Source organism: Oryzias latipes, chromosome 5 (genome assembly GCF_053564925.1).
Source record: "Oryzias latipes strain Hd-rR chromosome 5, Olatipes_Hd-rR_3.1".
Taxonomy (NCBI): Eukaryota; Metazoa; Chordata; class Actinopteri; order Beloniformes; family Adrianichthyidae; genus Oryzias; species Oryzias latipes.
The window spans coordinates 34,863,517-34,877,500 of record NC_136241.1 but is presented as its reverse complement, the minus strand read 5'-3'; the positions used below and the strand labels follow the sequence as shown (position 1 = coordinate 34,877,500).

General features: G+C 43.6%; 1 protein-coding gene across 11 annotated transcripts in view; it reads left to right on the top strand.

Moving 5' to 3' along the window:
- The window catches only part of arhgef10la (Rho guanine nucleotide exchange factor (GEF) 10-like a), a 176,789-nt gene that overhangs the window by 16,761 nt on the left and 146,044 nt on the right, over window positions 1-13,984 (top strand). For 9 of the 11 annotated variants that reach the window (XM_023955304.2, XM_023955303.2, XM_023955300.2 and 6 more), the window contains exon 3: window positions 3,847-3,874. The exons of the other annotated variants lie outside the window; for them this stretch is intronic. In XM_023955304.2, coding sequence (XP_023811072.1) covers window positions 3,847-3,874 — 28 coding nt within the window. The remainder of the gene's footprint in view (window positions 1-3,846; window positions 3,875-13,984) is intronic. 11 annotated transcript variants of the gene reach the window in all.

Sequence of the window (13,984 nt, the reverse complement as noted above, 5' to 3'; positions counted from 1 at the left end):
GATGGATGGATGGATGGATGGATGGATGAATGGATGGATGATGGATAGATGGATGGATGGATGATGGATAGATGGATGGATGGATGATGGATAGATAGGTGGATGGATGGATGGATGGATGGATGATGGATAGATAGGTGGATGGATGGATGGAGGGATAGATGGATAGATGGATGGATGGATGGATGGATGGATGGATGAATGATGGATAGATGGATGGATGGCTGATGGATAGATAGGTGGATGGATGGATGGATGGATGGATGATGGATAGATAGGTGGATGGATGGATGGATGAATGGATGGATGGATGATGGATAGATGGATGGATGGATGGATAGATGGATGGATGATGGATAGATGGATGGATGGATGGATGATGGATAGATAGGTGGATGGATGGATGGAGGGATAGATGGATGGATGGATGGATGGATGAATGATGGATAGATGGATGGATGGCTGATGGATAGATAGGTGGATGGATGGATGGATGGATGGATGATGGATAGATAGGTGGATGGATGGATGGATGGATGGATGGATGATGGATAGATGGATGGATGGATGGATAGATGGATGGATGATGGATAGATGGATGGATGGATGGATGATGGATAGATAGGTGGATGGATGGATGGATGGATGATGGATAGATAGGTGGATGGATGGATGGATAGGGTATTTAATAATCCTGGAGGAAATTTAAAAAGTGTTTGTCTCTTGGGGGCGGTAACCTTTATGGTTTGATCTGATTGGCGATATTTTCAGGTCAAATCCGGCGAGAAATCCACATTGTGGTCTATATTCCCCAACCTAAAGCGAACATCCATGCAGACTGGTTTTCTTGCTAAGACTTCTGGGAAATTTCTTCTGGGCACTAGTCAGCGTTTTTATGGCAACCACTCTCTCTTTAATCAGGAGTGAGCTTGTTGGAAGGCCACACCCCTTACCACTTAAACGCGAGCTACCTAAAATCTGTCAATCCAACGGTTTAAACCTTGGATGTGGGGGCCAGAAGGCTCCACCCACTTTCATTGAGGCATCTGATTGGTCAGTTTATAACTTACGCCCTGTACTGAAGTACAGGAAAAAAAGGATGATCAAGAACATGTTAAAAAAAGTCCTATAAAAAGAGAGATGTGGGTTTAGGGTGGGCGTGGGTGGACTGAGGGATGACCTCATTCTACCAAAAATAAAAAAATGACCCCCATCCCTTACTTAATAAATTCTTCAACACAAACTAAAAGCAGCAGAGGAAGAGTGGAAACTCTTCTCTTTTTTGTCCTCACAGCTGATTCAACACTGTCTGTTTTTGTTCATCTGAGTCTGTTTAGTGGAGTCAAGGATCTTTATTGTCATTTCACCACAAGTGAAAGGAAATCAGTAACTCTGGTCCCGGGTCAGCAAATTACAGGGCGGTAAATATAAATACAATAAAAAAACACTAAAAATCTGTAAGCTCCACCGTCTCCTTGTGGTCCTCAGAGGCTCCTGGGTGTCGTTAAAAGCAGGACTCACTTCTCCACAGTGCAATCACTGGTCCTCAATAAAATGGCTCCTGCCCCCTGTAATCGTATCAGTTACCCCGGGGCAGGTTCAGAATGTTGTTTTAATCTCTGCTTAACATGATTTGATTGTTGCTTTAGGCGGACAGACACGCGGGGAGTTAACTTTCCCCTTTAATTGGATCAAGTTATGTCTAAGTATGATATATTTACTACCTGGATAGTGTTGCCAAACAGGCCCTGTTAATTACACGCCCAGATAAACCGGGAGATTTATGTCTCAGAGAAGTTCTGTTGGACAAAGTGAGGCGATTAGTGTTTAATTAAAAAGCGTTTCTAGCAAGTCTGTGTGTGGTAATCCGTTAAGTGGGCCACAGTGGAGATGCACGGAGGAATTCTGGCTGATCATAATAATGCATAGTGGAGGTCTGTTATGCAACGGAGGATGTGGGGGTAGTAGTGGCTGGGATTCAGGTCCTTCGCTCAACAAAGTACCACCTTGATGGTACCACTCTTTAGTGGGGATCTAAAGGGTTTTCTGCTCATTTTTGGAGTGAGAAGTCAGTTTTAACAGCAGTTTAGAGATGATTCCTGATTGCTTGTATTGTATTTTTCAGAGTATTCATTTTCTTTTTTCATTCATCTTCTTTCGTTTTTTTCCTTTCGGGGTCACGGGGCTGCTGGAGCCTATCCCGGCCACTTGTGGGCGAAGGCAGGGGACTGTTCGCCAGTCTGTCGCAGGGCCACAATCACACACCCATTCACTCTCACACTCACACCTAGGGACAATTTAGAGTTCCCAATTGACCTGTGAAGCATTATTTTTGGACAGTGGGAGGAAGCCGGAGACCCCGGAGAGAACCCACGCCTGCTCGAGGAGAACATGCAAACTCCCCACAGAAAGGCCCATTGATGTTCTGTCTAGGTTCCCCAGCCGGGACTTGAACCAGGGGCCTTCTTGCTGTGAGGCAAAAGCGCTAACCAGTGCGCCACCGTGCACAATTTTATTTTTTGGATTATAATGTGACAAAAGAAAAAAACCCCAGAAGTTCCTGGAAGTCGCAAGAAAAAAAAAACTTGTATAACTATGGCTCAGTATCACCACCGATCTCCAGAGTCGATTCAATTCACAATTTCTTTTCGATTCAATTCAACTTTGAATTTTCACGGTTTACACATTTAGACTTATTTGCATAGAAATACAGTAATAGTCTATATGTTTTGAAGATTTTCATATTAATCCGATACAGTTCATAAAAGGAGAAGCTCCAACAAAAATGTGCAAATCATGATGTTCTGCCTCTCCTGGAGGGCGTTTCCATTTGGCCACTAGGTGGAGCTAGCGCTATAGCAACTATTCCAGACGATTTGAGCAAAAAACGGTGATTTAGACCACAAACTGTTACTTTTATAGAAAGGTTTCCTGTAATGAGTTTTGAAAATTCATGCCTGTGAGTTTATAAAGCTGTTCGTTTAGTCAGCAATGTTGAACGAGCGTTAGCCGTCCTATGGGAAATTCCATTATATGTTAGCATTGGGCTAGCGAAAATGCATAATGCAAGAGAAAAAAGCCATACATAAGTCGCTCTGGAGTATAAGTGTGATTGTTCTGAACAAATGCGCCAAGCCTGGCGTAATGCTGCGTTGACGCCGAAGGCGATTCACGCACCAAATTCGCGTCCACTGCCTCTTTTGATGCAGGTCAACCTTTTTATCTCATTTACAATGCAAGGAAAACACGGATGACGCTTTTTATTCTTACTGCGATCTTTAACATCTACTGCGGAATGACGGTATTTTTAGCGGTACGTCCGTCTCTGTGACCCAGTTTGATTTCTTGCTGTTCTGCATTAGTCTGAAGAGGAAAAAATAAAAACAAGAATTGAATCGCCTCGATGCAAATAAAAAAAAAATATCATAAAGTTCAGGAGAACAAAAAGATTCTCCATGTTTGGTTTGGACGACTTTCTTCTATTGCGTTGCTGTCAGTAGGAATACCGATGGACACGCCTACAGTGCCCTCTTGTGGTTGTAAGCAGGAAAATAAGGGCTGTTTGAGCCTTTCATGGTGGAAAATCACATAAGAAGTTGCTTACAAGTATGGGTTGTAGACCTTCCCAAACCATGAAAAAAAGTGACTTGTACTCTAAAAAATAGGGCATGTGACGTGTGCGTCATGTGTAACAGCACACCTGCTTCTTTACCATCTGGGTTTGCAGAGCATGAAGGAAGATGGAAAGAAAACCCGAAAGGCCCCGTTTTTCTGTCAGCATTCAGCTGCTTCCTATTTTGTGTGGAATTGTTTGACTCATGATTGTCGTTTTCCTGGTTTTGACAGATGTTCCAGTCGCTGAATCATCCAGCTGGTAAGTTGCCTCTGATTCCTTTCTCAGTGGGAGGGGAATTACTAAACGGCGGTGCGTAAAGTAAACGCGGCACCGCCACACATCAGTATTATGTCATTATGCCCGGGAAAATGTCATGCTTACTCTGCAGCCTAACTCGTCCCTGTTGGAAGGAGATGCTGTGATGTTTAGCTTCATCAGATTTCTCTAGAGGCCAGACGGCACGTCACCGACGGAGAGATGCTGCTGATGGATTTCTACGGGGAAATCACTGGCTTCCGCTTCTCATCAGGACGCATTCAGCTTATAGAATCCGTTTTGTTTACGTACCAGCAGCAGACGAATCATTCAAAAGTCCAACTGCTCTCCGCTTCGTAGTGGAGGATCGTAGCGGCGAAGCACGAATCCAAAACAAACACATCTCACAAGGACGCTTTCTCTTCTTCTGTCGTTTAGTCCGGCTGTGTTTAATCCAAACCAGCGTTTTATTCCTTCTGACTGCAGCGTTTTTCCAGAACCATCATTTAAACTCCTACAGAACCGAGTCCATGTAAAGACCCACTCTGATGTAAATGGTGTCTTGAAAAGGTTTTTTCTGACGATGGAGGACATTTATAAACAAAATGAAGCTCAAAATTGAATTTCTTTACTCAAATCTTTGTGAATCAGCAGCAGACGGAAGAATGAAGTTTGAAAAAGATCGTATTCGTGACGTAGAAATGACGCCGGGTGGGGTCACAAGCTCTCTGCTCCGAGCAACAGGGAGGGGAAGAGGGGCGGAGTTGCTCTGCATCAACTGTCCCGCCCACAACCTAAGAGATACATTTCTAATGAACTCCTGCCGCTCTGCAGAAACTATGTCTTGGAAAATGACTCAGTTTTTAGATTTAGGCTAAAAACCAGCATCATGATAACTGAGACGACTGGGAACTCTTTAAAAATAAATCAGAAGACGATCGCTCAGTTAAATAGACAAAAACTATTTTTTAAGTAAGGAATCAGAGTTTTGTCTTTTTTTAAATGATCATAGCAAAACAAGAACGGCTGTCAGAGTGACTTTATTCACATTTATGGCTGTATATTTTCCTGCATTTATCATCATGAAACACTAAACTAATGGAGACGGAGCGAAATCCATGGAAATGGTTTCGTAGTTATCCCATAAAATACTTGCAGCTTCTTTTTTTTAACTTCACATTAAATTGAAATTGAGATAACAATTGCTTTAAATAATTTATGTTATGACTTACTTATGGGAAATGTGCAAAAAATGGGATAACATTTGATATTTGAAATAATCTTTTTAAAATGTATTTTATTTATTTATTCACTCATTTATTCCTTTATTTATGTTAGAAATTGTCAGATATATTTGATGTATTTTAGTAGATTTTTATGAGACATTTCTAAATTTTCACAGAAAGATGAAACTGAAATGACTTCCCTCGAGTCTCCTGAAAATGACTGACATGATTTTCTGTCTTTATGAATAATTGGTGAAAATGATTGATCATTGTGTGCAGAAACCCCTGTCAGAATGTTCCCGCCTCTTCCTGTTCCCTCTCCTCCCGATGCCTTCTGACGGAGCTCTTTCTGCAGTGTTTGGTTTTCCCACGGGCCGCTTCTGTTGACCGTAACCTTCTGTCATGAAAGGCGCCGTTCAGCGGCAGCTGCAGCCACAGAAACACGGCTAATCATTTGTCAGTGTTATCACCTTTCTTTATGCGCCGTCTCACTCTGTACCTCTGCTTCTGTATTTGTCCATTATTTCTTTTGGAAGAAACGACCGCCGTTAAAAACTAGATTTATCCTGAATTCAGCTGACAATGAACGGAAAACATGTTTTCCTTCAGCGAACCTTTGAAGAGGTGAGGAACTTTGAACGCTCTTTGGTTGAAAGGCTCTCTCCTTATTTTGCCTCCACATTTTCGTGCTTTATAACGTCCGGAACACTTTTTTGTGGCTCCAAATGCCTCGTTTAGGTTTTCAAAGAAGGTGAGCATAGAAACTTAAAAAAAAGTTGGATAATTTTCATTTTTGAGCTTTTATTCTGAAGTTGCTGGTTTTTGAAAACAGCGTTGCAGAAAAAAAAAACCTTTTTTTCTAGCAAGAGAGTTGCTTTTTTTCAGGTGGAATCCTCCCAGGACTCCAATAGATCAGGGGTCTGCAACCTATACAGCATAAAGCCATTTGGGCCATTTTGTTCCAGACCAGAACCCATTAAGAGCTCCAAAGTCCTACTTTACTGTTTAGATAAATACGATTCATTCATATTATTATTATGGCCATCAAGCCATTCTTTTGTAAATTGAAGCTTTTAAAACTGTACAATAACTGAATTTTGATAGTGTTTTATTTCTATAACCTAAGTTTTGACAGCAGCATACCTTTCAAAATAAATGACAACCTGCCTCAAATAAGATGCAGTGGATTCATAATAATACTTTAAGAACTTTGTCTCTGAACAGCATAGACATAAGGCAAGTACATAAGTTTATTTCAAAAATAATCCAATCTGAAAATAGATCACAGCTTTTCCCATCAAGTAATCTGACTTGCATGGAAGCATTTCTGTGGTATAATTGAAAATAAAAGTCAATACCAGAAATGCTTTTTCATTTTCAAAATGAAGCTGCATCTGTTGATTCAAAATTAAGAAAAATCCGCCAAACCGCTTTTTCTTTTTCTTCTTCAGTGCCACTCATTCTGTCACTTATTTAAAATGATTAAGAAAATGGTATTTTGAATTATGCGACCCTATTCCCACGGCGGATGTGAAATCCAAAATGCAATCCACTCATTGCATTTTGGCTTTAACTATGTCCCAGATTGAGCGGTGTTGAAGTAGAAAGGCAAAAAGCGGTTTGGTGGATTGATTTTTTATTTTAATTTTGAGCCAACAAATGCAGCTTTAATGTGAAAGTCATAGAATTCAATAGGTAATGTCCAAACAGACTAAACTAAACTGGGCATCTCTGCCCTTAGACCCTCCTTTTCGGAAAAACTCCTAAAATAGAAAGCAGAAACCTCAGGGGGGTCCACGTGAAGGAGGGATCCTCCCCCAGGACGGACAGGCGATGGACCAGAACTCTTAGAGAGAAATTAACTTAACTTAATTAACTTATTACAACCACATGTTCAAATAGTCCAGCAGACGAGCTTCATCCAGATGAGTGGGGGGACGGCTGGGGGCGCCAGACGAGCCAGAGACAGGATGGGGTCTACACCAAGTGTAAGAGCACAGACGAGCCAACTGAAGTCTGGAATCCCTTCTGCTTCCCCGGGGGGAAGTGGGACAGAGGGACAATGCATGAATCACTGCACCAAGCAGAGGCATAGAGAACTAAATGATGAATAATGATCAAGAATAGAGGAGAGAGGAAGGGTAGAAGTAGATGAGAAAAGAGGACAGAACCCCAGAGCACCGTACTTACCCCAGCTTCAACTTCTAGCAGCTACTAACAACTTTATTGTTATTGTGAAGTTTAATTCAAACATGTTAACAGTGAGTTAAATATTCTCTGATTACTAGCTATTACTAAGTTTGATTGGCAGTTGCTTCAGGAATCTGAACCAGTGCTTGTTCAGGTGGGTGGGGAGGTCTGGGCTCATGAAATCTGAGTCACAGCTTCGTCCCAACTGTCCACACAGGTGGAGGGAGACGGGTGTTTGTGGGGGAAAAGTGGTCAAACCTGTACCTACAGGTGACCTGCATGTAACATGAAGGTGGTAGTGAACCCATATGTCAGCGTATGCCCTCAGCCATCAGAAAAGGCACCGTTTTCATGGGAGTGGGTCTCTCTATGACGCTTTACAGGCCTGGACAACCCAAAAATCCACCAACAGCTGTACAGATGTGAGTAAGGCTGAACTCCAACTATTGTTGACCTGCACCTTTCCCGGCATTCCCTCTCACAGCTGTGCATAAATCCACATCTCATCCACCACACAACGCTGCCTCCCGCCTGTGGGTGGAGCTGACTGCATAAATACAACGACCTCGATGCTGATCCAAGCCAGCATCAGCTTTTTGTACAACCAAGAGGCCAGTTTGCTTCAAGGCCTCGGCTCAGTAAATGAGCATGTGGCAGTTTATTGATTCCTCAAAGCGAGTGTCTGTTTGCCCCCCCCCCTTAACCAGGAGGTCAACCGTCAAAGTCACCTGGAGAACCGCGGCCCCGAAGCTGACGGCCAGAAACCGCCTCTCAGACTGTCAGCCGACCTAATTACCCGAGCAGTGAGAACCAGACTCAACTGACAAGAATTTCTAGTCCTTTGGCTACTCTCAGTTCAGTGTATTTCACCAGCGTTTGTTCCTCTGAAGCAAAGGACAAGGATTTGGCTGGACGCACGCCATTTCCGCCTCCACACTCCACCGTGGTCGAAGGCCCTCGCTCCGATGTCCCTACTCCATCCTAGTTTCCAGGAAGCCCCTTGTCATGGTTAACTTTAGAATTTGCACCCCTTTGGGCTTTCCTGTGTTGAAGAAGGCTGGCGCTCTCTGCAGACAGGTGTTGCCTCGCCTGCGCAGGCGTGCATGCGCGCGTCCGCCGCAGCAGTGTGTTTACATGCCGAGGGAGTTATTCTGCATTTGCCTCATCCAGGGAAATTTCTGCTGAGTGCACATTTCCTCTTGGGTACAGTCAACAGTCTGGCCTTTCAAAGAAGAGCTATCAAAAGCACTTTCCACAATATAGGTGTTAAAACTGTCAGCACATTCCCCAGACCTGTCAGCAGTTTCAGAATAATGTCGCCAAAATTACCTTATGATTGTTATTGCAGAAATATGGCTTTTTTTTCCTGGGCTCTGCAAACGGCGGCGCCTCAGCCCGTCACAGCCCAGGGCATCTCCTGTGAGATTTATGCGCTCAGCGCCATTTGATGCTTGCCTTACCTCTGACTTACTCGTTACCCCTTGATGGATAGCTTTCATTAAAGTGACAGCGCAGAGTTAGGACAGTGAAAAGATTAACACCGAAGTTACCATGACGACTTAACACCAATGCATCAAAAATCCTTAGGGGGCAGATGTTTGCTTCTGCCCGACTGTGGACTTCTGGCCTGGCAGGAAAAAGGATTTAAAGTAGCGAGCAGGATGGAAACGCGTTTATTTAAAGATCTCTCACCTTGTAGCCTCAGTTGGGAGACTGGAAGAGAAACTAAAAAATAACTTGTTTCCACTAATAATGATGAGTTCCATAACTAGAAGAGATCAAATATAAAGGGTTAACTAGAAGGAGCTGCATTTCCAGAAAAAAACAGCAGGGTTGAAAGCTGAATGAAAATGAAACTTAACGGGGAATAATTGGCAAAATAAATAAAGAAATGATCAAAGTTGACCATAAATAAAATGAAAACAGCACAATAGCAAAAAAGATACGTTTGGGAAATATGCCAGAGCCGGGTATCGAACCAGCGAGCTTCTGCACTAAGGATTCCCCATGTTTTTCAATGAAGGCAAAAATCCTGGAATATCTGGAAAAGTTCAAGGATTTGAAGGACCAAAAGTCACAGCTGGAAAAAGCTGAAAGAGCTGAACATTTGAATAGTTGAATGGTTAAAATAGCTGGAAAATTGTAGGAGTTACGCGCCAAAAAACGGCGGAAGTTATTAGAATAAAGAAATCCTTCGTAGAATGCATTAAATGATGCTTTATAACATTCAACCAATTAGGCTGCGCCGCTAAGCATTGTGGGAAGGACGGTTGAGCATGAGGGTCGGGCAGATGTTCACGGAGAAGATTTATGACCCGAGGACAAAGGAGCGCCGGTGCGGTCAGCATAATCCTTGTGCATTTAAAAAAAAAAGCGTCTCCTGCAGGAGATGGCGGGCCAAGCCAGGTAGAGGGGCGCGGTCCGGCTGCAGGGAGTCGAAACAGATGGCGGCGGGAGATTTGCATTCAGGCGGCTCCCATCCCGGGCCGTGCTCTTCCCCGAGCTTTGCCATTTGCATTGACAAATGAGCGCCGTCTCCCTCCTTGAGCGTGATGACTCACTGGGCCTTATAGGCTCAGATAAAATGCGGTCGGGGGTGTGCAGCGGTACGCCTGGATCGATGGCTACACTCCTCAGATCACTCAACCCTGACATGAATGCACACAGTCAGCCAGACAAGTTGTGTATCGTCATTGTCCTGGAGACGCCCTTTTTGTTTCCACACAGGCAATTTTCATGACAAGAGATCAGTTTCTGGTAAGAAGCGAGCTGACAAATAGGTCTTTTTTGTTTTTATGTGGGTGGAGATCACTTTTGTCCTTTTACATGGAGATGAATGGTCCTGCGTCATGAAAATCACATCACAGTGAAATTGGGCCGTGTTTTTCAGCCTGACACCCCAGCACAACCAAATGACTGCTATCAGGAGCTCTTATTACCACTTCTGCAGGAGTAGTATATCTTCTTTCAGATATGAGGACATGGCAAACTGCGTCTGCATCACCGCCACCTCAGAGAACATTCGTCTCAGAAGGTTTTTAAAAATTTGGCGCCCTCGGTGACGGTCAAGTTTGGATTTTCAACCAACATAGGACATATACGAAGTAATGCAGATGTTACTGTCTTTTCTTTCTGATTCGTGTTTCCATTTAGTGTCACAGCTTGGGGAAAAAGAAGAGACAGATGAATGTCCTACCTTTAACTGCCCTTACGGCTGGAAACGGGCCGTCTGCAGGCAAAAATGGTCAAACCTGTATGGGGCACGCAGGCGACCCACTTCAAATATCAAGGTCGCAGACCGCTCAGTGAACCCGTAGAGAGAAAACGTTCATGCACATTTTTTCTACAGACATGCTGCGGGCGATGGGTCGTAGAGAACACTTAAACAACACGTGAGGGTGAAGCCTTCATCATATGGGGGGTCTCCTGGAGGGTCGTAGGGAGGAGCGACTGCATCTTAAGGGGAGCGCAGGTGTACGACTCCCTTAAGGGACGTCATGAAAATGGAACATACCATTGTTTGCGTGTGGTAGGTGTATCGTGAAGTTTTTGTAAGACTAATGAACGTTGCACGCACTTACGACCTACGGCTTCCTTACGGCACACTCTACTCGTTAGTAAGGTGGGAGTACTGACTCCTCACTGAATGCATGTGACTGCCGCCAGCGGATGTGCGCACGTGAAACGTAAGTGGCCGTAGGACGTCCTCACAAACTACACTCTGATTGTCTAATTTCTAACAGTCAGGCTGCAGCAAGGAGCGTGCACGTGTCACGTGAACAGCACTAACGGACTCCTTGGGCAGTTCACAGGAGTTGGAAAAAATGAAAAAATCTGTACCACGTGACCTTTATCTCACCTACTGCTCCCTTACGTGTTGTAGAAGTGTTCACTACGACCTTTCGCCTGCAGCATGTCGGAAGGGGGAGAAAAGATGTAGATGAGCATTTTCTCTGTACGGGTTCACTGAGACCTCTAGAACTACAACATTTTGCACCTTTGTAAAGGTTTGAGTATTTTTCGCCCGCAGACCTCCTGACGTAAATAAGGGTGAAGTAGGTGAGACACAGGTGTGACATACAGATTTTTCATTTTTCCAACCCCTCACCCGTTAGTGCTGTTCACGTGCACGCTCCTTGCTGCAGCCCGACTGTTGGAAATTAGAAAATTAGACAGAGTGTAGTGGCTGTGGACGTCCCACAGACACTTACATGACACGTGCACGCCCCGTGCATGCGGCATTTGCGCTCTCAGTAAGGAGTCAGTACTCACACCTGACGCCGTGAGAAGACGCCGTACGACGGCTTCCCCCGGACGTCATAAGTTCTTCTATTATCCTTACATTTACCACACAAACGACAATGGTACGTTCCATTTTCATGGCATTCCTCCAGGTGGTCGTATGCGCCTCAAGGAAACTGCGAGACACACCTGCACTCCCATCAACTTTGTGCTATCCTATGGGGTCCAGAAGACCCGATCCTTTAATTGATGTAATATCCCTACCATGACACAGGTGGATAAAGGTGGAGAGGATTTCATGTAATCCATGGACACCAGTGGAGATCACATACAGTACAGACCAAATGTTTGGACACACCTTCTCATTCAAATGAATGGGAAGGTGTGTCCAAACATTTGGTCTGTACTTATCATTGAAGAAAAAAGGTTCAGTCTTGTGGGTTCTAAATGACCCCTCTCCCAATGTTACAGTACCTAGGATAGCACAAGAGTTAAAGATCCAGCGGCACCCACACAGGGACGTTTGACCCGTTCATGTGACCAAAGCCTAAGACGTGCCGGTTTCCTGGCACATTTTCTTTGTCTTACCATCTTTTGGACTGTTTGCTGCAGGCGACACAAATGTCTCTGGGATGTTAAGGAGGCCATATTTAATTAGTGTAGATGGGACTCCCCTAGTGTTACTTCCTGTCACAGTATCAGCCATGTGGGGGTGGACGGGTTTTCTCGGGAAGCGCCATCACAGGCGCAGTGTTTGCTGTGTCAACAAGATGTTCCCCAGCCATTTTTCTGGAGTGTTTCTGAATGCCGGTTGGGGGGCATGTTTTCATTCAAAACGTCAGCATTGATTACAGCGAGCTGCAGGCGTGACAGATAATGAGTTGAGGAGTTATCTTCAGCTGGAAGCGGTTTGGTGCCAACAGAAAAAAAATGATGGAAAGTTTCAAAGTTTTGTCTGAAAATTGGAGCCTTAGTTTCAAAATCCCGAAAGTCTTTTTTAAGAGTTCTCCCCTTCAAGGCCCTAAGAAGTTTAGAGAATGGGATTTTTGTGTATTTCCCAGCATGCATAGCTCAGATCCAACAGGAAAACTGTGAAAATGCGGGATTGAATGCTATATTGCTGCATGAAAATAAAACTTAAAAGGAAATAATTGGCAAATAAAAAGAAAGAAATGATTAAAGTTGACCATATAATAATATAAAGTGAAAACAGTACAATAACAAAAAATAAATATGTTTGTGAAAAATGCCAGAGCCGGGTATCGAACCAGCGAGCTTCTGCACCAAAGATTCCCCATTTATTTCAATGGAGGCAGAAATCCTGGAATATCTGGAAAAGTTCAAGGATTTGAAGGACCAAAAGTCACAGCAGGAAAAATCTGAAAGAGCTGAACATTTGAATAGTTGAATGGTTAAAATAGATGAAACATTGTAGGAGGAGTTAAGCTGCAAAACATGGAGGAAGATTCTAGAATAAAGAGAGAGAAACAATGAGGAGGAAACAATGGTTGAAGGTTTTATAGCATTCAACCAAAAAAATCTGAAAGATTGTACTTTTCAAGAGTTTCTCATGAAAATATTGATCCTTAAATATGAATGTTTTTGGATTTATTGTCTTTATGCACAACTTTATTAAATTTCCAGGTATCTGACTAGGAGGAATATCTTCTTCTGGCACTCTTGCAGTTCTGATCAGCTGTGAAGACGATAAAAACTGTTTATGTACAAATGTTTATGTAGAAATGCCTTGATGATGTCCTTACATCCTTCTAAAAGTTAGAGTCTGAGGTTCTGCAAAGCACCAAGAGTCCATTTAAGCCCATTTAAAATAACAGGAGACCTTAATAAAAACAAAACATCATAAAGAGGAAAATCATAAAAGTTCTGCTAAAAACTATGCATTAACATGCATTTGGCGTATGGTGGTCACACTGGACTGTTGCTACCAGAGTAGCTAATTAGTCTGTGATAGGTCAAAGTTGAACTGGTTTAACTTCCAATGTGCGTTTGATGCTCGGGTATTTTGTTTGTTAAGCCCAAAAACGGCCTGAAAAACTTGCGAAGCGACTCAAGAACGCCAGAGTTTTGAAAGGAGAAGCCTGAAACAGATATACGCCCAGTTATATAGACTTTTTATTAACATCGGTCACCTGAACGCAGCTTCAGAAGGGCAAGAAAGGGTACTTAGGCAGGGATACTACCCACCAGACCTCCTCATCTGGTGGACCCGAATCCGTTCTCGTCCTCATCTCCTGTTCCAGTCCTCGGTGGACATGTAGAAGCCGGTAGCTGCCAGGCTAAGGGGTTCAAGCTCCCCTGACTTACCGCTCACTGCATCACAGTCTAGAACAAGGAACCCAGAGTCAAATAAGACAAATAAAAACGCTCTCTCCCCCTCACCGATCTCCTCGCCGTCCATTTCCTGACAAACAGAGACGGAGCTTCTCCTCCCAGA